Raw genomic sequence first — 23,404 nt, 5'->3', positions numbered from 1 at the left:
GTGATGCTGAGTGTCTTTTCATATGTCTGTTGACCATTTATATGTCTTCTAGTTTTTAATAGAAACCAAGATCATTGATGTGAGATCTTTCCCCTTTTCTCTAATAATATAGGTATTTATAGTAGAAATTTCCTAGTAAATACTGCTTTGACCGAATTTCAAAAATTTTGATGTTTTATTTCCATTTTCATTCAGTTCAAAATACTTTCGAGCTTCTCTTTTGATTTATTCCTTGACCTATGGGTTATTTAGCAATCTGTTAGTATTCTCAATAGTTCAAAATTTTTCCAGATATCTTTGTTATCAATTTCTAATATTACTCATTGTAATCAGAGCACACAGTTTATATGGCTTGAATCATTGTAAAATTGTTGAGACCTGTTGTGTGGCCCCAAATATGTTCTATACTCATAGAAGTTCTGTCTGCGCTTGAGATTAATGTATATTTTGCTGTTGTTGGGTGGGGTGTTCTATAAATGTAGTTAGATTTAGTTGGTTAATAATGTTGTTCTTCTGTATCTAAGATTAGTCAGATTTTAACACCCCTTTATCAATTATTGGTGGAATAGGTAGAACAATCTAGAAGAAATAAGAACTACAGATTTTTCTATTTACTCATTCCACCAATAATTGATAAAGGGTTGTTGAAATCTGACTAATTGTAGATGTGTCTCTTTTTCCTTGCACTTCTATCAGTTTTGCTCCATATATTTAGAAACTCTTATGTGCATAAATGTTTAGGACTATGCCTTCTTGATGAATTCACCTTTAACATGATAATGCTTGCTGCTTTGAAATCTCTCTGGCTTACTTTTGCTTAGTGGTAGCATGATCTTCTCTCACCCTTTTACTTTTAACCTCATTGTGCCTTTATATTAAAATGGGTTTCTTGAAGGGAGATTATAGTTAGGTCTCATCTTTTTTAATCCAATCTGACAATCTCTGCCTTTTAATTGAAATTTTTGTATTTAGGTTTTTTATTTAATGTGATTATTGATATGGTTGAGTTTCAATCTACCATGGTGGTTTTTTTTCTATTTTCTCCGTCTATTTTTTGTTTCCTTTTTATTCTTTTTACACCATCTTTTGAAAACATGTTTTTGATTCCATTTTATCTCCTTTAGTAGTTGTAACTCTTTGTTGTTTTATTTTAGTGGTTATTTGAAGATTTAAAAAATATACATCTTTAACTTATCACAGTCTACCTTCAAGTGGTATACCATGCATATATAGAATAAGAACCTTATGTCCAGACTTGGTGTCCCATGCCTGTAATCCCAGCACTTCTGGAGGCTGAGGAGGCTGGATTGCTTGAGCTCAGAAGTTCAAGACCAGCCTGGGCAACATGGTGAAACACTGTCTCTACAAAAAATTACAAAAATTAGCCAGGTGTGGTGGCGGGCACCTGTAGTCCCAGCTACTCCTTGGGAGGCTCAGGTGGGAGGATTGCTTGAGTTCAGGAGGTTGAAGCTGCAGTGAGCTGAGATCACACCACTGCACTCCAGGCTGGGTGCAAGAGAAAGACCCTGTCTCAAAAAAAAAAAAGAACCTTAAACTATATATTTACATTTGTAATCCTACTTGCTGTTGTGCTATTGTCATACATTTTACTTGTACTTCTACATAAATCTCATGATTTATTATTCTTGCTTTACAATGTTTATTTTTTAAATAGATTTAAATAATAAGAAAAAAGCCTTTCTATTTACCCGCATGGTTATTATTTCTAGTGCTCTTCATTCTTTTATGTAAATACAAATTTCCTTTTAGAGCTATTTTTCTTTTGCTTGAAGGGCCTTGTTTACCATTTCTTTTGAGGCATGTCTGCTGGCAAAGATTTCTTTCAGCTGTTGTAGGTGTGAAAATCTTTATTTCATATTCATTTTTGAAAGATGTTTTCACTGGATAAAGAATTCTAGATTGACAACATTTTTCTTCCAGTGCTTTAAAGACACTGGTCTACTATCTTCTAGCTTGTAATATGTTGTCATCCTTAACCTTGTTCCTCTCTACGGGACAGGACTTCTTGGGCTGCTTTTAAGATTTTCTCTTCATAACTAGTTTTAGCCAAATTTATTATCATGTATCTTCTTGTAACTTTCTTCATGTTTCTTCTGCTTGGGGCTTGTTGATCTTCTTGGACATGAGGGTTTTAATTTTCATCAAATTTAGAACATTTTTGCCATTACTTTTTGAGATCTCCTCCTCTGTTTTCTTTGGAGATTTCAATTACAAGTATATTATGGTTGCTTGAAGGCAACATACAGCTAATTGACTATCTTTTTATTATTTTATTTTTAGTTTTTAACTCTCTGTGTTTCATTTTGGATAGTTTATATTGCAGTATTTCACGATTCACTAATCTTTTCTTCCAAAATGTCTAATTGGCTGTTAAAATAAGCAGTTCCTTTTCATCTTGGACACTATTTTTTAAATCTAGAAGCTTTTTAATATCTTCCATGTCTCTACTTAACAAGGCCAATTTTTCCTCTGTCTTTAACAAATAGGACAATGTTATAAAAAGTAATGTTCTTGTTTATACATTTTATCATCTGTGTCATTTACAGTCCCTTTTGATTTATTAATTTTGTTCCCATCATGAGTCTAATTTTCCTACTTCTTTGCATGTCTGGTAATTTTTTATCAAACGCCAAGTATTATACATTTTACTTTGTTTGAGTGCTGGATATATTTGTATTCTTATAGCCTTGAGCTGTGCTGGGATGGGGTTAAGTTACTTGGCAGTCATTTAATCCTCCTGAGCCTTGCTTTTAAGCTTTGCTAGGTAGGAACAGAAGAGCATCTAGTTTAGAATTAATATTCCTTCCTGAGGCAAAACCTTTTTGAGTATTCTACCCATGAATGCTGGTAGGAACAGCCACTCTTCCTGGCCTGTGTGAGCTCAAGAGATTACTCCCCCTAATCCTTCTGAGTAATTCTCTTTCAGCCTTGGATAGGTTCCTCATGTGCATGTTCTGAGGAAAGCTCCCAGTGAAAAGTTGAGGGGATCTTTTGCAGATGCTTAGAGTTCCCTCTCTGTGCATCTCTCTCCTCTCTGGCACTCTGTCTTGTGAACTCTTGTCTTGGCCTCCTGGAACTCCCAATCCCATTTCTTCAACTCAGCAAGAAAACCAGGTTCCTCCTGGGTTCCTCCTTTTTATGTTGCATCATGGAAACTTTCCACAGGCAGCAAGTAGGGAAACTGTAAGGGTCACTGTCCTTAGTGCTTGATGTCCCATATCTTGAGAACTATTATTTTGTATAGTCTATATTTTGAGTTGTTTCAGATGAAGGGTAAATGGGTAAATTTGATTCTGGTTACTCCATTGTTTTAATCGGTGCAGGCTGCTATAGCAAAATTTAGCAGCAGGGTGGCTTAAACTACAGAAATTTATTTTTCATAGTCTGGAGGCTGGGAAGTCCAAGATAAATGTGCCAGCGAGGAAAACTTTATTCTGAGATCTCTAGTCTTGCCTTATAGTGTTGCCATCTTGTTGTGTGCTCACATGACTTCTTTGTGTGTGAGAAGAGTGAGAGGGGAGACAGCTATGTTCCATCATGGTGGCTCTAACTTGATGACTTGATTACCTCTCAAAGGCCCTGTTTTCTATACCATCACACTGGAGGTTAGGGCTTCAACATATGACTTTTGGGAGTGGGGCACAAACACTCAGTCCATCTCGGACAGAAATCTATTCAAATGGTGTTTTGAGGAAGAAGACTATCTCTGTAAGATATTAATAGTTTGTGTATATGCAGTGTTGAGAAACTGTGGGATAAATAGAGTTATTCAGGTTGTTTATTGCAGGAATTCTCAGAGTCTATAATGGACTAATATGCAGTATAAATCTCCATGAGGAAAATACAGCATAAGACATTTCATTTATTTATTTTTTATTAATCAGTTGACTGAGATAGAGTCTCACTCTGTCACCCAGGCTGCAGTGCAGTGGCATGACCATGGCTCATTACAGCCTTGTACTCCTGGGCTCAAGCAACCCCCCTGCCTCAACCTCTCAAAGTGTTAGGATTACAGACATGAGCCCCCATGCCTGGCCTCCCAGATTTATTGTTCATGAAACCCTAAAAATGGCAGAGCACTTTTGATGGGTCTTATTGTTCTGAGCTTGCTATTTTATGCATTACTACATACCTATTAATTGTATGTCCCTTGATGATAACAATGGATTCCTTCTTCTTAGTAAAGTGCTTAGATTAAGTATTCTACATGCATTATCTCATTTAATCTTTAGAGTAACCAGCCCTATTGGTACTGATTTACATTTTATAGATGAAGAGATCAAGGCTTAAAGGTTAAGTAATATTACCAAGGTCACACAGCTAGTAAATAGTGGAGCTGGGATTCAAGTCCATGCCTGGTAGAATCTAAACAAAAAATATGGGTATATTGTGAAAATATTAGTTTGCAACAGTAGTGACTATTCCTTCTGTCTCCAGGCCAGGTGTTACTAATATGCATAGTTCTCTACAAAGCATGGGTGTAGAAACTCTCCCCTTCCCTTTCAACTACCTCCCTCACATGGCGTAGGTGTCTGGTGGTTGCCTAGGAGTGGAGAAAGACCTGAGAATCTGGGAGGTGTTCTCACACAGTGGTTGCATATTTACATTGGTAAGAGAAGTCTGGAAGGTCAAGCAAGGTGTTGTTCCTATTCTCTGGCTGAGGCCACTGACCTTGTCTTAGGGCTGAAACACTGCGTTGGCCTTCTGTTGAGGAGAGTGTAGGTCCTGTTCCTCATACAGTGCTCCATTACAACATTTCTGTATTTGGCCACCAGCCTGGCATTATTCAGACCTCTGACAGAGTTGGGAAGCACTCTCAGGGTGAAGTTCTATTTGTCATCCTCAGACTCAAATCTTTCTTTCCAGACATGTATTCAGTTCTTCTCATTTTCTTTAGGCTCTCATGCATGAAATACTCATTCATCTACTTTTCTCCTACACTAGGGGAGGAGGTCCATCAACATAAAAAATAATATGCCTCTCTCTCTGTATCTGTGTCTTTCACATACACTCTTCCCACCTCCCCCCCATGGGTCAGTCCATCACCCAAGTCTTGGCAGAGTATCATGCGTGTGTTATGGGTGCAAATTAAGTTGTATATAGAAAATAATTTGTTGCTTTATATTTCAAGAAAACTTTGGAGTGATTCCACTTACAAAGGAGGAATTATTTTGTCTGAAGATAATCCCTCCCCATGCCAGGAGTAAGTAGAAACAACAAACAGGCAGAAGTCAGAAGGGAAGAGAGGAGAACCAAATTCACAAGATGAGAAAAAATAGGTGAGTCACCAAACTAGTGTAGTGATAGAGCAGAGACTACCACACTCCTGCTGTCTAAGAAGCAACTGACTTTGATTAGACCATGTCAGGCTTCCTGAGGCAGTAGGTGCCCCTCCCCAGAGACAAATGATCTAGACCACAGCAGTAGAGTTTATTGCTCAGTCACCCCTGAGGAGATGGTTCATCTACACATCCCCGTTTATTCCACTCCTTATCAGAACTTACTCTCCAGGCATCAGTTACCTAAAAATTTTCTTCCCTTAATCTGACCTAATTTGCTCCCCACCTCCCTCATCCCCAAATTCCCCTTCTTAATAAACCATTCCCCCCTACCTCTTTGGAATTCCTAACCCCCAATATGAGTTCAATAAAATCCTGGGGTTTTCCGTATCTTTTCTGGAGATCTATTCCCAGTCTCAACTAAAAGCAGGCTATATCTTGGGGACGTGGTTTCTCTGAAGCCCTTTCAAACTTTTTTTCTCTCCTCCCCCAAAGTGCTTCAGCACCAACCTTACTCCTCAATGCTAATTTTAGAGTGTTATTCCTCCTTCCTTCTTGCAAACCCCTTCTGCTCCTTTGAGGCTCACGCCATCTGGTTCTACTACTCTTCCCCCTCCATGCTGCTGTCACCTACTAGTAGTCTCTGGGTCTTTCCTCCTCATTCTCAGGGAAGTGAGCTCGCAACTCAGTTTTCTTCTTTATCCCTACCCTACTCCTGTTGTCCTCTGTGGCTTCAGCATGTATGCTAATGATTCATCTAACACCATTTTTTACTACCTCATATTGTCAATGATATTTTCTTCTGCCCTATTTCAGCTATCCATATGCCTTACATTTTTGCATCAATAAAAATGGCACCATCTCCAACATTTCAAATGCAAATATCACATTCTGACTACCCATATGAACCTTCCAGGTTATGTGCCTTCAAAATTACCCTTCTCTCAGAAGTGCTTTTATTTTTTTTGTTGTAACCTTTAATCCATCCACCCCTCTTTATCCATACCTATCACCAACCCCTCCTTACCTTTTATTTCTCTTCTTTTCTAGTTTATATTCCATGACCCATCATTATAGGTTCTTCCTTGCAAACCTCAACTTCTTTGTTCTGTTGAATGAGATTTGGAGTCCAATAAACAGCACTCTTCTTCTTGCCTGAGTTCAGCAGTACTTGAGAGAGAAAATTAAAATCTAGGCTGGTGAAAGCAGATGAAGGTGATATATCATCTTTCTTACTGCTAAAGTTAATCCCAAGGAATGTGACTTAGTTTTACAGCAAGGACTTTTAAAAACTGAGTTAGTCACGGGCTCCTTGGCTTTTAAAAACTGAGTTAGACACAGACTCCTGAACGCTACAGCCATCTTCTCCCCCACCCCCAATTCCGTACCATGGGATCTAGACTCTGTAAAGCTCAGGGAATACAGGAGCAGTGCAGAACAGTTCACTGTGGGCAGCTGGATTCCGTGAAAAAGATAAGAGAAGGAGGTTGGCTTTAAATGCCCACTGTCATATCCCAACCTCATCAATAATATAATTCATCCTTCTCCAGGGGAGGAGGGAGTGAGGGCCAGCTATCAGCCAAAATATTACATTGATAAATATCTTAAAATACTTCTTAAACTTATTCAAAAAATAAATACATTTCATTTAAAATTAGGTGAGCTGTAACACTTTTATATTTGATTGCAAGTTCTAGTCAGCAAATAAGAAATGACAGACAACAGGCATACATATTTGAAAGAAGCAAAATTGCCTATTTATAGATAACATACTGTACATCACCTAGGGACGCTGCAACAAAGGATAGTAGGAGTAGTAAGTTCAGCAAAGTCTTAGGACACAAGGTCAATTACACCAGCGAGCTCCTTCCACACAGAAGAAAACATTAGGACTTGGTGATATACTTCCCCGAACACCCCTCTTCCTCCATCACACTTGCCCAACTTTCTGTGGTCTTTTCCCTGCAGCACCAGAGCAGTAGAAGTTAGTATTCAAGATACTTTTATGTATTTTATCTTACTTGTGTAGACCCAGAAAATCTGAGACAGATCTCAGTTAATTTAGAAAGTTTATTTTGTCAAGGTTGAGGATGCGTGCCCTTGACACAGCCTCAGGAAGTCCTGAGGACATGTGCCCAAGGTTGTTGGGATGCAGCTTGGTTTTATACATTTTAGGGAGGCATGCTTCATCAATCAAGTACATTTAAGAAAGACATTGGGCCGGGCGTGGTGGCTCACACCTGTAATCCCAGCACTTTGGGAGGCCCAGGCAGGCAGATCACGAGGTCAGGAGATCGAGAACATCCTGGCTAACATGGTGAAACCCTGTCTCTATTAAAAATACAAAAAATGGCCGAGACGGGCGGATCACAAGGTCAGGAGATCGAGACCATCCTGGCTAACACGGTGAAACCCCGTCTCTACTAAAAAATACAAAAACCTAGCCGGGCGAGGTGGCGGGCGTCTGTAGTCCCAGCTACTCGGGAGGCTGAGGCAGGAGAATGGCGTGAACCCGGGAGGCGGAGCTTGCAGTGAGCTGAGATCCGGTCACTGCACTCCAGCCTGGGCGACAGAGCGAGACTCTGTCTCAACAACAACAACAAAAACATACAAAAAATGTAGCCGGGTGTGGTGGCGGGGGCGCACCGGTTGTCCCAGCTACTTGGGAGGCCGAGGCATGAGAATGGTGGGAACCCTGGAGGCAGAGCTTGCAGTGAGCCGAGATTGCACCACTGCACTCCAGCCTAGGTGGCAGAGCGAGACTCTGTCTCAAAATAAAAAAAAGAAAGAAAGACAATTGTTTGGTCCAGAAAGGCAGGACAACTCAGGCGGGAAGGTTTCAAGGCTATAGGTAAATTTAAACATTTCCTGGTTGACAATTGGTTGAGTTTGTCTAAAAACCTGGGATCAATAGAAAGGAATGTTTGGAGACCAAAGTTTTGTCATGCAGATAAAGCTTTTAGCTAGTGGGCTTCAGGGAGAACAGGCTGTAAAATGTTTCTCATCAAAAGTCTGTGTTGATTTTAATGCTGGAGAGGTATAGTGAGGCATGTCTGACCCCCACTTCCCTTTATGGCCTGAACCAGTCTTTCATGTTAAATTTTAAGAGCCCTGGCTGAAGAGGAAGTCCATTTAGATGGTTGGGAGGTCTTAGAATTTTATTTTTTGCTTACATTCGAAATTACCACACAAGAGAAATTAGACAGGTAGAATCACCTATTTTATAAAAAGGGTTATTAAAACAATGTGAACTTATTATTTTCATATGTTACGGTTAATACAGTAAACTTCATTTAGCTGAGAGGAGATGGATTGTCTCTTATTGCTGTCACAAACTATGACCCACATAGGAGCTTAAAACAATACAACATTATTATCTTACAGTTCTGGAGGTCAAAAGTCCTACAATCAAGGTGTCAGTAGGGATACATTCCTTCTGGAGGGTCACATGGAGACTCCATTTCCTTCCAGCTTCTAGAGGCTGCCTGTATTTCTTGGCTCATGGACTCTCCCTCCATTTTTAAAGCCAGCTGTGTGACACCTTCAAATCCCTCCGTGACTCATACCCTTCTGTTTCTCTGTTTCACTTTCAATTGTAAGAACACTTGTCATTACATTGGGCCCGCCTGATAATCCAGGATAATCTCCCCATCTCAAAATTGTTAATAACATCAACAAGTCCCTTTTGCTGGTAAGGAAACATATACAGCGTTTTCAGGAATTAGAACTGAATATCTTTGAGGAATCATTATTTTTCCTATCACAGGAAGGATGGCACCATTACTTTAAGAAAGAAGTGCTAAGATTCTATTGTCATAGGGGGTACTGTCTCTTACCACATTTGATACTGAAAAAGCAATCACATGAATACCTGTATACATTGAAGGCCCAGCACAGTACCTTGCTCTGAGTAAGTATTCAATGTTTGTTGACTAAGTATATGTACACCATATATCTAAGAAAAAAAGTTTTAAGGATAAAGAATAGTTGAATAAGTAATTAAAAACCATTTTCTAATTAATATGACAAAGGCATTGATAATACCTGAAGCCAACTGTTTAAGTTAAAAGGATAATTTTAAGAAGCCATGTGAATGATCAGCAACATAAAACTTAACCTATCTTCTCTGTATTTCAATATTGCTCCCCACTTCCTTCTGAATCCGTCTCACTTTCCCCTACTGTTTTATTTATTTATTTATTTATTTTGAGACAGAGTTTCACTCTGTCCCTCAGGTCGAAGTGTGGTGGCACAACCTCAGCTCACTGTAACCTTCATCTCCCAGGTTCAAGTGATTCTCCTGCCTCAGCCTCCCGAGTAGCTGGGATTACAGGCATGTGCCACCATACCCAGCTAATTTTTTTTTTTTTTTTTTTTTTGTATTTTTAGTAGAGACGGGGTTTCACCATGTTGGCCAGACTGGTCTCGAGCTCCTGATCTCAAGTGATCTGCCCACCTTGGCCTCCCAAAGTGCTGAGATTACAGGCGTGAGCCACCGTGCCCATCCTCCCCCATTGTTTTATACCTAAATTGGCCAAACTATTGTTTATAAATATTGAAAAATATTTGTTACACTTATTCAAGAAATAAGTACATTTCCTTTAAAATTAGGTGAGCTGCAACACTTCTGTATTCAATTGCAAGTTCTAGTCAGTGAATAAGGAAAGAAAAAGAGTATACGTATTTGAAAGAAACAAACCAAATTTTATTTATTTATGGATGACATACTGTATATATGGAAAATTCCAGGGAGGCTACAAAAAAGGATAGTAGAAGTAGTAAGCTTAGCAAGGTCTCAGGATGCAAGGTCAATATAAAATATCAATTGCATTTACATCTTAATAACAAAAGATTGGAAATTAAAATAAAAATACCATTATTTAAATACAATAGCATCAAAAATGTGAAAGAAGTAGGGATAATTTTAACAAAATATGTGAAAGAATTGTACACTGAAAACTACAAAAGATTACTTTTGTAGTAAAAAAAAGATTACTACTTTTGTAGTAATCTTTTGTAAAATTAAAGCAGATCTAAATAAATAGAGAGATACACCATGTTTATGGATTGGAGGACTCAGCATTGTTAAAGATATCAATTATTTCCAGACTGATCTATTAAGCCAATGCTATCTGAATAAAAATCAAAGCAGACTTTTTACTTCTTTTGGTGCAGATTAAAAAGTTCTTTAGAAATACGAAGAAGCTAGAATGGCCAAATAATTTTAACATACGTGAATAAAGTTAGAAGACTTACACTACCTGATTTCAAGATTTACTATAAAACTACAAAAATCAAGAGAGTGCAATATTGAAATTAAGTTAGACAAAAATTCATGAACAGAATAGAGGGTCCAGAAACCAGCCCATATACATAATCAGTTAATTTTATACAAAGGTAGTGATGTAAAAGGGAAAAGACAGTCTCTTCACAAATGGCTTATATTCATGTGCAAAAGCAAAACCTCAACCCTTAACTTGCACCATAGACAAAAATTAACTTGGAAAAAAAGGGATCATAAACCTAAATGTATGAGTTAATCTTTAAAGTTTCTAGAAAAAAACATAGGGAAAACAAATCTTTGTGACTTTGACTTAAGCAAAGATTTCTTGGAGAGAAAGCAAAAAATATAAACCATAAAAGAAAAAAACAGATAAATTGAACCTCAACAAAATTAAAACTTTTTCTCTTTAAAAGACAGTTAAGAATATTAACTATCTCATAGTTAAGAAAATTAACTCTCCTATAGGCTGGGAGAAAATTTTGCAAATCATATGCTGCATCCAGAATAAGGACTCCTTACAACTTTGTTTTGAGACAAGGTCTCACTCTGACATCCAGGCTGGAATGCAGTGGCAGGATCACAGCTCACTGCAGCCTTAACTTCTAGCCTCAAACTATCCTTCCACTTCAGCATCCCACCCCCACCCCCAGTAGCTGAAATTACAGGTGTGCGCCACCATGACTGGTTAATTTTTTTGTATTTTTTTTGTAGGGACGTGGTTTTATCATGTTGCCCAAGCTGGTCTTGAACTCCTGGGCTCAAGCCATCTGCCTGCCTTGGCCTTCCAAAGTGCTGGGATTATAGGTGTAAGCCACCACACCCAGCCTATAACTTAATAAGATCATTGATTTAAAATGGATAAAAGATTTGAACAGATACTTTACAAAAGAATATGTATAAATGGCAAATAAGTATGAAAATATGCTCAATATCATTAGGAAAATACAAATTAAAACCACTTATTAGAATGACTAATATGACAACACCAAGTGTTGGTAGTAAGGATTGGGAAATACGAACTCATATACTGTTGGTGGCAATGTAAAACAGTAGAACCACTTCAGAAGAGTGTGGAGGCCTCCTTCTAAGTTAAACACGTGCTTACACATAACCCAGAAATCCTACTCCTAAGGTATTTACCCCAGAAATATTAAGATATATGTCCACACGAAGGCTTGTGCACAAATGTTTATAGTAGCTGTATCCATAATACACCCAAACTGAAAACACCATGAATGTACATTAACAATGGTAAATAAACAAATTGTGAAATACTCATACAATGAAATCCTAGGCAGTAATAAAAAGGAATGAACTACTGATCACATAATATGGATGAATCTCAAAACATGCTGAGCAAAAGAAGCCAGACACAAAAAAGTACATATGGATGATTCCATTTACATGAAACTCTCGAAAAGATGAATCTAATCTTTACGGACAGAAGCAGATGAGTGGTTGGAGTGTGTATGGGGTGTGTACTCATCCACTCCAAGTGGATGAGTGTGTATGGGGGATTGGATGGGGAGGGGCACAAAAGGAACTATTTTGGGTGATGGAAATGTTCTATACCTTGATGTGGTGGTGGTGACATGGGTATATACATTTGTTAAGCCTTATAGAACTGTACACTTAGAATGCATTTTATTTTACATAAAATATACATATAATTTTATTGTACATTAAATTATACCTTAATAAAGTTAACTTAAATGAAAAAAAAAGAGTGACAGAACCATTTCATTTTTCCCTCTGAAAATATTCTTTCCTTTTGGACTTCCAAAGGCAACTCCACAAGTCAACTTGGTGGGTAAAATAGCTGTGTGACACTGGATAGGCAAATTCCTTTATCAGTAAAATTAGTGAATTAGAATAGATGACTTCATTTGTTCATTCAATAAACATTTACTAAAGCCTATTATGGGGCAAACACAATGCTAGATTCTAGAGATATATGGCTGAAAAAGAATCCAATTTTGTCCTCAAGGAGTCACAGTACAGTGGGAGTGAGGACAAGCTAACTTGATTATAATACATCTCATGTATATGTAGGGGTTGAGGATTCATAAGAGAAGCAGTCTTCCCTGATGATGTAACACCTGAGATGCGTTTTGATGTACAAGTAAGAGTTAGGTAAAGAGGGAAGAGAAGGCATTCTAAGCAGAGGAAGCCATAAGGGCAAAGGGCCAAAGGCAAAATATGTACCTTGTATTAGGTACTTCGAGTAGTTCAGTAGGTCTGAAATATACAATTTATCCTTGTAAGGTCATGGTTGTGTCTTGATTAGAGGAAGTTAAAATATATACTACTCTAGTTTGAGCAGTGTGTAGACAGGAGTTCTATACCAAATAATGATACCCCTATTATTGTGCATCACCTAAAAGGAAAATAACTGCCATCAATTACGATCCTTTTTGTTGCAAAGAAAATCCTTTGGGTCTTGTAAAAAAAACAGTTCAGAGGTAGACTGGTGCAGCACGATCTGGGGATCAACAAGGCCAAATGTGCAGCTTTTCCTTCTCTCCATTCCTAGACTGCAGCAGCTACACACCCTACATTCTTTCTTTTTCATATCTAGCTTCCCTGAAAGATTAAACCAAAGCTTCCTAATTAAGTTTCACTAACTCCCATTGGTCTCAGATTTTGCATTGGTCCTGAAGCAATCCCCTTGGCCAGAGGAACAATACATGGTGACTACTTGGCTAGGACCCAGAGGTCCTGGGGATGCAAGTCAGCCTCACCTGATGCACATGGGGAAGGGGTAGATCGCTAAAGAAAAATCAGAGCATTTGTGGAAGAAGGAAGACTAGATACAAAGGAGAAATTATGTTTTATAGAAAACAGATCCCAACAATTTCTGAGTAGGTCAAGGGATACAGACATATATGGACAAATTTCTGCTTGCATCTTCCACATTTAGGACAGACAAGTCAATGAAAACTGCCTTCAGAATAAAGTAACAAAATCAGAACAAATATCCAAAAAGCTATCAGTTAATGCTATAAGCATCACATGAGTGGATGAACAGTTTTATGAGAACAAGGAGAAGGGCATAATTAATTTAATTTACAGGTTCCATGGTATCTTCACAACAGAGAAAAATTTTTGAGGGAGGCCTTGAGAAATGGAGAAGATTTTGGCAGAAACAAAATGAAGAGCCATATCTGGTTGAGAATCAGCATGGAACCCAGTGAGGCTGAAGTACAGGATAATGGGTCACTGTGGGAACATAAGAATGAAAAGGCCAAGCGATGAAAACTTTTTCCTATTATGCTACAGAGCCTAGCCTTTATCCTTTAGGCAATGAGAAGTTGTTGAGTTTTTGAAGCATAGAAGTGGCACAATCAAATCTGCATTCAGAGAACTATAGGACTAGACTAGACTAGACACTTCTTAATGCAAGAAGGAAGGAGATAAATCTGCGGGGAGAGATAAAGCTAAATTCTGAAATAGAAGGCTGAGACAACTCAAGCTTAATGGTCTGTATTTTCCCTGCAAAATAGGAGGAGAGAGCACATACTGAGTGTGGGGTGTTGCGAAGTTAAGACAAGCTGGAAATTTCAATTAGCCAGAACACTGCATTACCAAAGCATTCTCAACAAAACCATTATTCAATAAACTCTTCCATACTATAAAGTCATAACGTATCACATTAGCGGGTGAACTGACATCCTGAAGAACCGCCTATTAGGCTACACCAATGCCAGTGTATCACTATTCACTCCAATCTTTGTAATCACTGGCAGAAGAGTTGTGAAGGGGGTGTCAGGGGTTGGGAGGAGATGGCACAGGAGGATGCAAGAGAAAGGAAGTCAAATGAGGGAGCCTAAGGAGGCGTGGTTAAAGATGGAGTGGACAGGTCTGGCGTGGTCACTCACACCTGTAATCCCAGCACTTTGGGAGGCTGAGGCGGGTGGATCACTTGAGGTCAGGAGTTCGAGACCTGGCTGGCTGACATGGTGAAAACCCGTCTCTACTAAAAATACAAAAAATTAGCCAGGTGTTATGGCGCATGCCTGTAGTCCCAGCTACTTGTGAGGCTGAGGCAGGAGAGTCACTTGAACCCAGGAGGTGGAGGTTTCAGTGAGCCGAGATCATATCACTGCACTCCAGCCTGGGTGACAGAGCCAGACTGCGTCAAAAAAAAAAAAAAAAAAAAAAAGTGTGGGTAAGGCAGCCCGATGACCCTCAGTGCAGTGTTTTAACAAGCAGCCAAGAGCAGTGCTTGGCAGAGAGGGGTCTGGGGAAGCAGCAAAGTGGGTGGTTGTCAACCAAGTCTGGCTTTGGGATTCAGATTTAGAGCTACTGCCTAGAGCCACCTGTTTCAAATGAAAGGATCTGCTATGGCATGGTCCATTCATTTTTACAGACAGAGTCTTAAATTATCAGGTTAAATGATAGAAATGCTAATGAAATTGTGCAGTCTTCATCTATCATCTTCTACTACTTGTCCTTAAAACGTCATATACAAACTAAGTACCAACAATATCCTTCATTTGCTTGGTGCTTTGCAGTTTTAAAAATTACTTTCAAATATAGTATTTTCTTATTTGGTCCTACAGGTCCTTACCTAACTGTAAGGTAAATGGAGCAGATACAATAATTTCCTACCATTTGTTACCAGTCCCTCAACCCCAATTACAGGTAAGAGAGCTTAAATTATCTAGGAATTTACAGGAGGACCAAAATTCCCCCATCTGAGGACCAGAATTCTCCAGTCTAGTGTACTAGACTATTACATTGCCTCTTTTAAAAAAGCTAATGCATATTCTCCTAAAGAAAAAAGTCAAAGATGGGCATATCTGTATGCACGTGAACCAGATCATTTAAAACTCACTCTCTTCCTAATATTTAGCCATTTTCTGAGTAGATAATAGTCATGGGTGTGTGCTTTTCCTGTCAATTAATGTACATTCAGAAACAAAGAATGGCAAAGCATAGGATTATAACTGCATCACCTTCAAAAGCAATAAAATGGGGTTTATTAAGAATCAATCATGGAATAAATTGTTATTCAGCTCTTAGGAAATCAACAAGCATTTTTCCTAATATATACTGCCAAAAGAAAAGATTCATAAAATACATTTGGGTAAAAATAAAATTCTAGGCAATCAATAAGAGTATCAATCTACTGATTTAGTTTTAGTGAAGTGATCAGCATCTTAAATTTGACACTAAAATCAAAGGACAATAGCTTTCGGACTTTTTCGCCCACATACTTTTTCCTCCATATTACAGAAATGGTAGGTCTTTAGGAAGTAATACAAAATAAGACCCTTCACGTATAATAAAGCCCAAAATAAGGCTGATGCCTTGCATAATGTCTGCAGTTTAGAATGAATGCCTGCTACCTACTTTTAATCTCTCTCAGGGGCTCTGCCCCAGAAGTATACCTTGTGAAACCAAGCTTCAGCAAAAGTGAATGTGGTTTTGACTCCTCATTCTCTTGGGTGTCTTCCTTGCATAGTTACAAAGTAACAGAAGCTGGCAACAGGCCTTGGCAATGTCAAGTCTTCTAAGCAAGAGAAGGAAGGTTGAGAAGTGAAAAGGGATCAACTATAATTTTCTGACTTTCAGAGAGTCAAGCATAAAATATTGCTAGACGGAGACAACTGTATTCGACCTTCCCCAGTAGAGATGTTTAAAGAGAGAAATAAAATGGAGAGAAATGTAGAAAATCCCTGGGGTGTAAAAAGTTGCTTAAAACATCATTTAAGCAACTTTTGAATTCCTATTTAAAAACATTATCTTTTTCAAGTGTTCTCACACCCTACTCCACCCCTGGCTCTGAGTGAAGAGCAATTTATGAGACAAAACAATACATTATCTAGAGATAAATTTATAAACTGACATAAAAGAATTATCCAAGAAGCTACATTACCTCTTGAAGTTTATTACAGTATCTTTAGTTCTTATTGCATATATTATTACATGCCATTTACAAGTCAGGATTATATATATATTATAATATTATATATATAATGCTCAATTTAGCAGAAGTTGTGTTTATTGCTTCTCTCTTGAAAATCAGCAGCATGCGATGCAATATTTGGTGCAGAGTTATTGTTTCAAAAAGTGAGAAACTACTTAGGTTTAACTGAAGAGGGAACATGATCTTTATTGGCTTATATGCAAAGTTTCATTTTGGTTTTATGCAGAGTTTGCATAGTTCATGATTTGTTTCTAATGAAAAACTAGATGTGTTGTCAGTGACTGTGAAGAAGATCAGGTGACAGTAGCAAACAGAAAAATTTGAAGAAGAGGCATTACTTTTAAAGTAGAAAGGTCAGCAAGAACTGCCTGAAACAAAAAATAAAAAGAATTATTAATAGCAAAGCGAAGTCTATGAGATAAGGTAAACATAATTACTATGTAATTTTGACACTAAGCTCTTCTTTGGATTTGTCCTAAATCTTAGTACTAAAGCTACAACTTTCCTTCTCTTTTCAGAATATCTTAATGGTAGTACATGTGCAAAATGCTGAAACGTGCCGCAGAAAATAACCTGGATGTTAGCCTCAGTCTTCTTCAAATATACAAGGTAGCAAGAGTTTATAACAGGTTTAACATTTCAACTTGCTTCTATAAATAAGCGCACATTATGATTCCTAGTCCTGTTATTCTAGTGTAAGGACTGACTGACTGCAGGAAGTCATTTTGAGATGGAACTAATGTTTATTCAGTTGCAAGATGCATAAACATCCTCTTCCCTTTAAACAAAAATGCAGGCAGCTATTTTAAGGGAAAATTTATATTTCTGTGAAAGATAACAAATAGAATAATACAGTAAGCACTATTTAATTGAACCATGTTTCAGGTATAAATTATATCACTGAAAAGAAATCAGCTTTAAATAATTAACTCACAATTTTAAATAACCAAAAAAGCCCATGTATCTTCACTATATCACCCAAATACATGCTCTTTAACTCTCTCAAGTAGTTTTCCTTCTGTGAAAATAATGCATCGACATGAACAATAAAAAAATGCAAGATAAACCCCAATTGTTTCTACTAAAATTACCAGGTATCTGGTTTCCCATATGGTTATAATGGTTTCCTATAATAATCTTGTTTATTACTCCTTCATAAGAAGATTTTTCTCAAGTAATTAAAGAAATTTGAATCCTTAAGTATTATTAGCTCATAACTTAACAGGTTTTACCCGAGTTAAAAAATCTGGCTGCAAGTAATGCGTGTCCTATGCATCAGACACTAAAATGACAGCCTGGCAATCCCTCAGAAACTATTTCCATCCCATCTGAGTGAAACTTATCCTTACTTCAGCTGCAGCCAGTGATGTCACCTCCATCAGGTTCACTGCTCGGAAAGCAAACACGGCAGCTGCCAGCACTGGAAAAGAATGCACACTATTTCAACTGTTCGCCTACTCATCAGCCCGGCACGGTTACTGCTATGCTATGCCCAAAACCCACTGCATGGAAATTCAGAACTAGTGCTTTACACAACCGACCACATCCCCGCATTCTGAGTTAAGGTCTTATGATGAACAGAAATTGTCTGCTCTAGAGAACAGTGACTGATGGCCAGACAAACTGAACACCACAGTTTTGAGAAAAAGAAAAATTCAGTGTTCTTTAAAAAGGCCATTTTAAAAGTTATTTCCTTCAAATCTACAACTTAAACCGTTTTAAAATGGCATGAAGATCTAATGAGTTTTTTTTTTTTTTTTTTTTTTTAATAGAGATAAGGTCTTACTATGTTGCCTAGGCTGGTCTTGAATTCCTGGGCTCAAGTGATCATCCTGCCTCACCCTCCCAAAGTGCTGGGATTACAGGGGTGAGCCACTATGCCTGGCCTAATGACTGTCTTATGGATTAAGGTTTATTTTGGTGCAGGTATTTCTTCCTAATGTAGTAGAGAGGCTTCTGAAACGCTATATGGAGGCTGAATTTTTAAATAGATTATGTTTCATATGTACCAAGGAGGTGTCCTGATAGAAATGTGGCTTTAAAGCCTTTTCTTAAAAAATATTTTTATAATTTTTCGTTAAATTTTTATACACAACACTGAATTTCTTAAGAGTTTCACAAATGGATATATCTGTATGGAGGGCTGCTATGGGATTGATACTGACATTTAATTTAATGTTGGCTACAGGAAAAAAGAAGTGAAACTTCAAAAAAATCCAAACATTACAAGACAACTTAAAGATCAATAATATACATTAAGTAGAAAACAACACTGGAGGCCAGGCATGGTGGTGCACACCTGTAGTACCAGCTAACTGGGAAGCTGAGGCAGGAGAAGTGTCTTGAGCTCAGGAGTTTGACGGCCTGGGCAACATGGCAAAAACCTGTCTCTTAAAAAAAAATTAAAAATAACATTTGGATTATTGTTTCCATTAAACATATGCACATGGAAAAAGAGCAACGCTAACATGCAAAACTTATATAACCTACCATAAAACTCCATGTGAGGGAGTGAGTCATAAACAATAGAAGGACCCATTTAAAAGGCAAGTGACCCTGACAAGGAGATGGTACTGCTTGGAGTTAACTCTTGACTTACCTCCTTTTCTCTCCATCACCAGTAATGGTAGTGGATTCTCTACCCAACAAGTCATTGAAGTTTAGGAAATTAATGGTAAGAAATATTCAAAATACTGGGCACAGTGACTCATGCCTGCAATCCCAGTGCTTTGGGAGGCTGAGACAGGAGGATTGTGTGAGCCTAGGAGTTGAAGACCAGACTGGAAAACAAAGCAAGACCCTGGTCTCTACAAAAAATTTAAAAAATAAGCCAGGCATGGTGGTGCATGCCTGTAGTCCCAGCTACTTGGGAGACTGAGGCAGAGGAATGCTTGACCCAGGAGTTCTAGGCTGTAGTGAGCTATGCTTGTGCCACTGCGCTCTAGCCTGGGTAACAGAGTGAGACCTTGTCTCGAAAAAACAAAAAACAGAAAACAAAAAAAATGAAAAAGAAATATTCAAAATTATTTGGAAGACTGGTTCCTAGGTATAGCGCATACCTAATGCAAACACATATATTTTTTAAAATACATTTTTACAAAGAGAATAAGTAATTCTCATACCAATTCTGTGAGTTAAATACTATTAATAGCCCATTTTACTAATATAGAGAGTGAGGCATAGTGAGTGCGGTGACACATAGAAAATAGTAAAGCCAATACTCAACCTTGGCTCTGGAGTTGTGCATCTAACCACTATGTGAAGACACTATTGAGGCTGAAAGTAAGCAGCAACCACTCATCTCTGACATGATAATCTGTGTGCTTTCCTAAGAATCATTGGCTCTGCTGTCTATCAGAATGACTTTCCAGAGATGGCATGAAGGATGCTGCTACAGTGGTCGTGGTCATTGTGCCTGAGGAACAGAAGTCAGCAGCAAGGCCTCTTAATTTCCCCAGATAAAGGCCAAGTGCAACCAGTGACTGGGAAGCACAGGCACTTTTCTAAGGGACAAGAGATTTTGGACAGTCGGGCAAAAAAGCATTAGAACTCCTCAGAGAGAAAAATTCTGGAGAAAAAGATGGGAATGGTAAAATTTTAAAAAGTCAAGTCAGCTGCAGTTAGTGAATATGTAACAGGAGATACAAGAGATCTGCAACAAAGGATTTACTCCTTAACTGAAATGGAGAAAACATGAATACTTTAAAGTCACTGAGTTTCATGTTTACAAGAATATCAAAGAAAACTATTTCTGTAGACCAGCAATTTTTTTACAGCTTCCTAATATCTGGAATAATATTTTGTATAGTGCAGGCATTTTAGCCGTTAAAGAATATGATTACTACTTCCTTTTTTGTATATAATTGAACATAGTTGCTGAAAGCTTGACAGGCTGGCCAAATTTTCTGCTCCAGCAGGAAAGAGTTTTACATAGTGGAAAACTGTTTCTCCAAAAGTAGATAAGAAGGGGAAAAAGAGCAGTTCACTAATTGACCTCAGCATCCAAAATGCTTATGTGCTCATAACCTTTATTTATCTTGGTGTCACATCACAGAAGTTCCTTTCCATCTGCTTCATGTTTGGTTTGCCCAGCCCTTCCACAGGACAGGCTTGTTTGCCAAGGGAGGAAAGGTCTACACTTTGGGATATTTTCAACTGAAATTATGCTTCATATGAAATATAGAGGCTCTAGTATTTTCTTTTGGTCTTATTACTTTAATTCTAAGCAATTCTATCAAGAACATTAAGATAACTTTGCTTTAAACTGTTCTTCAAAAGGCTCTAATTAATTCACAATTAAAGCCAGTGACATTTATGAAGACATTTCTCAAGACTGCATAGTAACCCACTTGATCAGAAAAACGTGGTTCCAAAATACTCATACCAAAGGTATATGAAATAATCAAAACTAATTTGTATACATTTACATGAAATTATTTACCCTGTGGTTCTTTATCTGAATTCCATGGTAGGGGAGCTTCCTTCAGCCTAGTTCCATTTCTAGATGTTCCAGAATTCTTCCCTGTAGATTTTTTTAAAGCACTCAGGGAAAATGGGTGGAAGCAATAATGCAGACTACATTTCTACCTATTCTTCAGTAACCTTTTCATTAATTGTTGAGCTCACAGAAGAGTACCTGGCTTAGAGCAAATACAGTATTCAACATACATTTATTTCTCCGTTCCTTCAGTTTGCTAAGGGGTGATAAGGCACAGAATGAGAGAATTTAAATAGAAAGAGGGCTTGAAGGTTTTCTAATTCAACGTTTCTTTCAAGGTATGAAACCTCTTGACCCTTCACATCACAGTTAAAGAACCCATTCTACTTTTTGAAAGTCCTAATTATTAAAAAGTATTTTCTTATACTGAGCCCTCCTTTTAAACATGCTTTAATGTCTCTTTAAAATGATACTGAGTGCTATACACAGTACTCTTCAAATTTTCTGGTACGCTCAGAGGACAGACATTTGGTTAAAAGTCTACAATTCTCTCACTTGAGAAATGACAGGAGAAAACAAGGCTACTTAGCTTGGAAAATAGAAGACTTTGGGGACAGGCAAAAATGTGAGAGTGGAGAGAACGTGATAATTACCTTGGTATAACAGGAGTACATTTTAACGAGCCATATTATCCAGAAATGAAATGGGCCACCAGGTAAGGCAGGGATTGCCCAATACTGAAGTGTCCCAACAGAGGATAAGAACAGCTTGTAAACAATGTTTAGAAAAAGTTATACTCAACAATCTTGAGGATTCCTTCTCTTGCTAGATTATATATGCTACTGCCATTCAGCCAAAAGAAATGAGGGCAGACCATTATTTCCTAACTCATATTTGTATAGGTTTTTTTAAAAATTGAGAGAGAAGAAAACTAGAAGTTGCTAAAAATATTAATCAGTGATATCTCTCATTATACCAGGGTAACTATCACCCAGGGACATATGCTACCCAGTATCTGTAACTATAGACTTCTCAGCATTCAAGAATATGTGAAGGCTGGGCGTGGAGGCTCACACCTGTAATCCCAGGACTCTGGGAGGCCAAGGCGGGTGGATCACTTGAGGTCAGGAGTTTCAGACCAACCTGGTCAACATGGTAAAACCCCATCTCTACTAAAAATACAAAAATTACCTGAGTGTGGTGGCAGGCACCTGTAATCTCAGCTATTCAGGAGGTTGAGGAGGGAGACTCACTTTAACCCAGAAATAGAGGTTGCAGTGAGCCAACATTATGCCACTGTACCCCAGCTTGGGCGACAGAGTGAGAGTGTCTCAAAAAAAACCAACCAAACAAACAAAAAAAACCCGAATATGTTAATATGGTACCTAGAGAATCTTCCTATCATATTCTTCTTCAACTAAGCTTTATTTCCACAGCAGCCCAGAGAGGTGATTTTATAATGCTATCAATTTAAGGTATGGAAACATTCTGCCAACTTTTCTGATTCCTATCTATTGTGAAAACATTGTAATTATTATTTGAATATTCTGATAATCTCAATAATAAAATAATTGAGTCTATTGTGTACAAGGGAAGCAAAATAATAGAATTAATTAGAAATATATGCCCTCTTTGTAATCATATAATTGCCTTGGGCATACATCTGTTGTAAGAACTGCTTAATTATTAAATAAAAGATAAATTTGTGACTTCCTGAAAAAAAGATGAAATAGTTTTTGGCCTGAGAGAATAAAAGGGGAAACTCAGCCACCAGGGAGGAAGTCAGAGACTGTTAGCAAAAAGGAAAAGGTTTTAACTTCTTTTATAAACAGACACAGAAGAGCTGAGGTTTCAGCCATGCAGGGAGGCTTAGCCTCAGTTTGGATCTTAGGTGTTGAGATGGGGCAAAGAACAGACTACTAAGGTAGCAGGGGAGTCCAGAGGAGAAGGGAAGTATATATACACTCTGCTGCACAGGCCTCATAGGTGCTGGGCGATAGTGAGACCTAGCTGGACTAAAAGGGGAGACAGAAAGGGAAGGGAAAATGAACTTTCCTGGGAGCTAGGAAGAAAGACTAGAAGTAGGCTGGTATTGTGCAGTTACATAAAAATATCAAGACTGCAGTTTTTGTTGGTACTTATCTTCAAAGCCAGATATATCTATTAATTGTTCATGCATTAGAAATGACAAATAAATTCCAGTTACAGGTGGTGAATGTTAGGAAGAAAAGGGACCTTATTATAGAAACAGCACGTGTTTTACAAACAAGCATTTACTCTTACCAGCAAGAATTTCCAGAGAGTTGTATCCTAGGATTCTATCCCATAAAAGCAAGAGCTGATCTGTAGCTAAGTATCCAGAGAAAGCTCGAACCATCCACTTAAATGATATACGAAGTCTATAAGCAAGGAAAAATAAAAATTAATTTACCACTGAAATTTTCTTATGA

General features: G+C 37.9%; 1 protein-coding gene across 3 annotated transcripts in view; it reads right to left on the bottom strand.

Moving 5' to 3' along the window:
* Window positions 1-16,569: 16,569 nt before the first annotated feature.
* The window catches only part of TBC1D19 (TBC1 domain family member 19), a 157,238-nt gene continuing 150,403 nt past the window's right edge, over window positions 16,570-23,404 (bottom strand). For 2 of the 3 annotated variants that reach the window (XR_001444697.3, XM_028847965.2), the window contains 3 exons: window positions 23,238-23,353; window positions 17,866-17,936; window positions 16,677-16,884 (listed from right to left, as the gene is read on the bottom strand). Coding sequence is in view for 2 of the 3 variants with exons in the window: in XM_028847965.2 (XP_028703798.2) it covers window positions 16,810-16,884; window positions 17,866-17,936; window positions 23,238-23,353 (262 nt within the window). In the remaining variant the exon portion in view is untranslated. 3 annotated transcript variants of the gene reach the window in all.

Source organism: Macaca mulatta, chromosome 5 (assembly GCF_049350105.2).
Source record: "Macaca mulatta isolate MMU2019108-1 chromosome 5, T2T-MMU8v2.0, whole genome shotgun sequence".
In the NCBI taxonomy this organism is placed as follows: domain Eukaryota; kingdom Metazoa; phylum Chordata; class Mammalia; order Primates; family Cercopithecidae; genus Macaca; species Macaca mulatta.
Note: the sequence above shows the minus strand (reverse complement) of the source record. Positions and strands in the feature narration are given on the sequence as shown.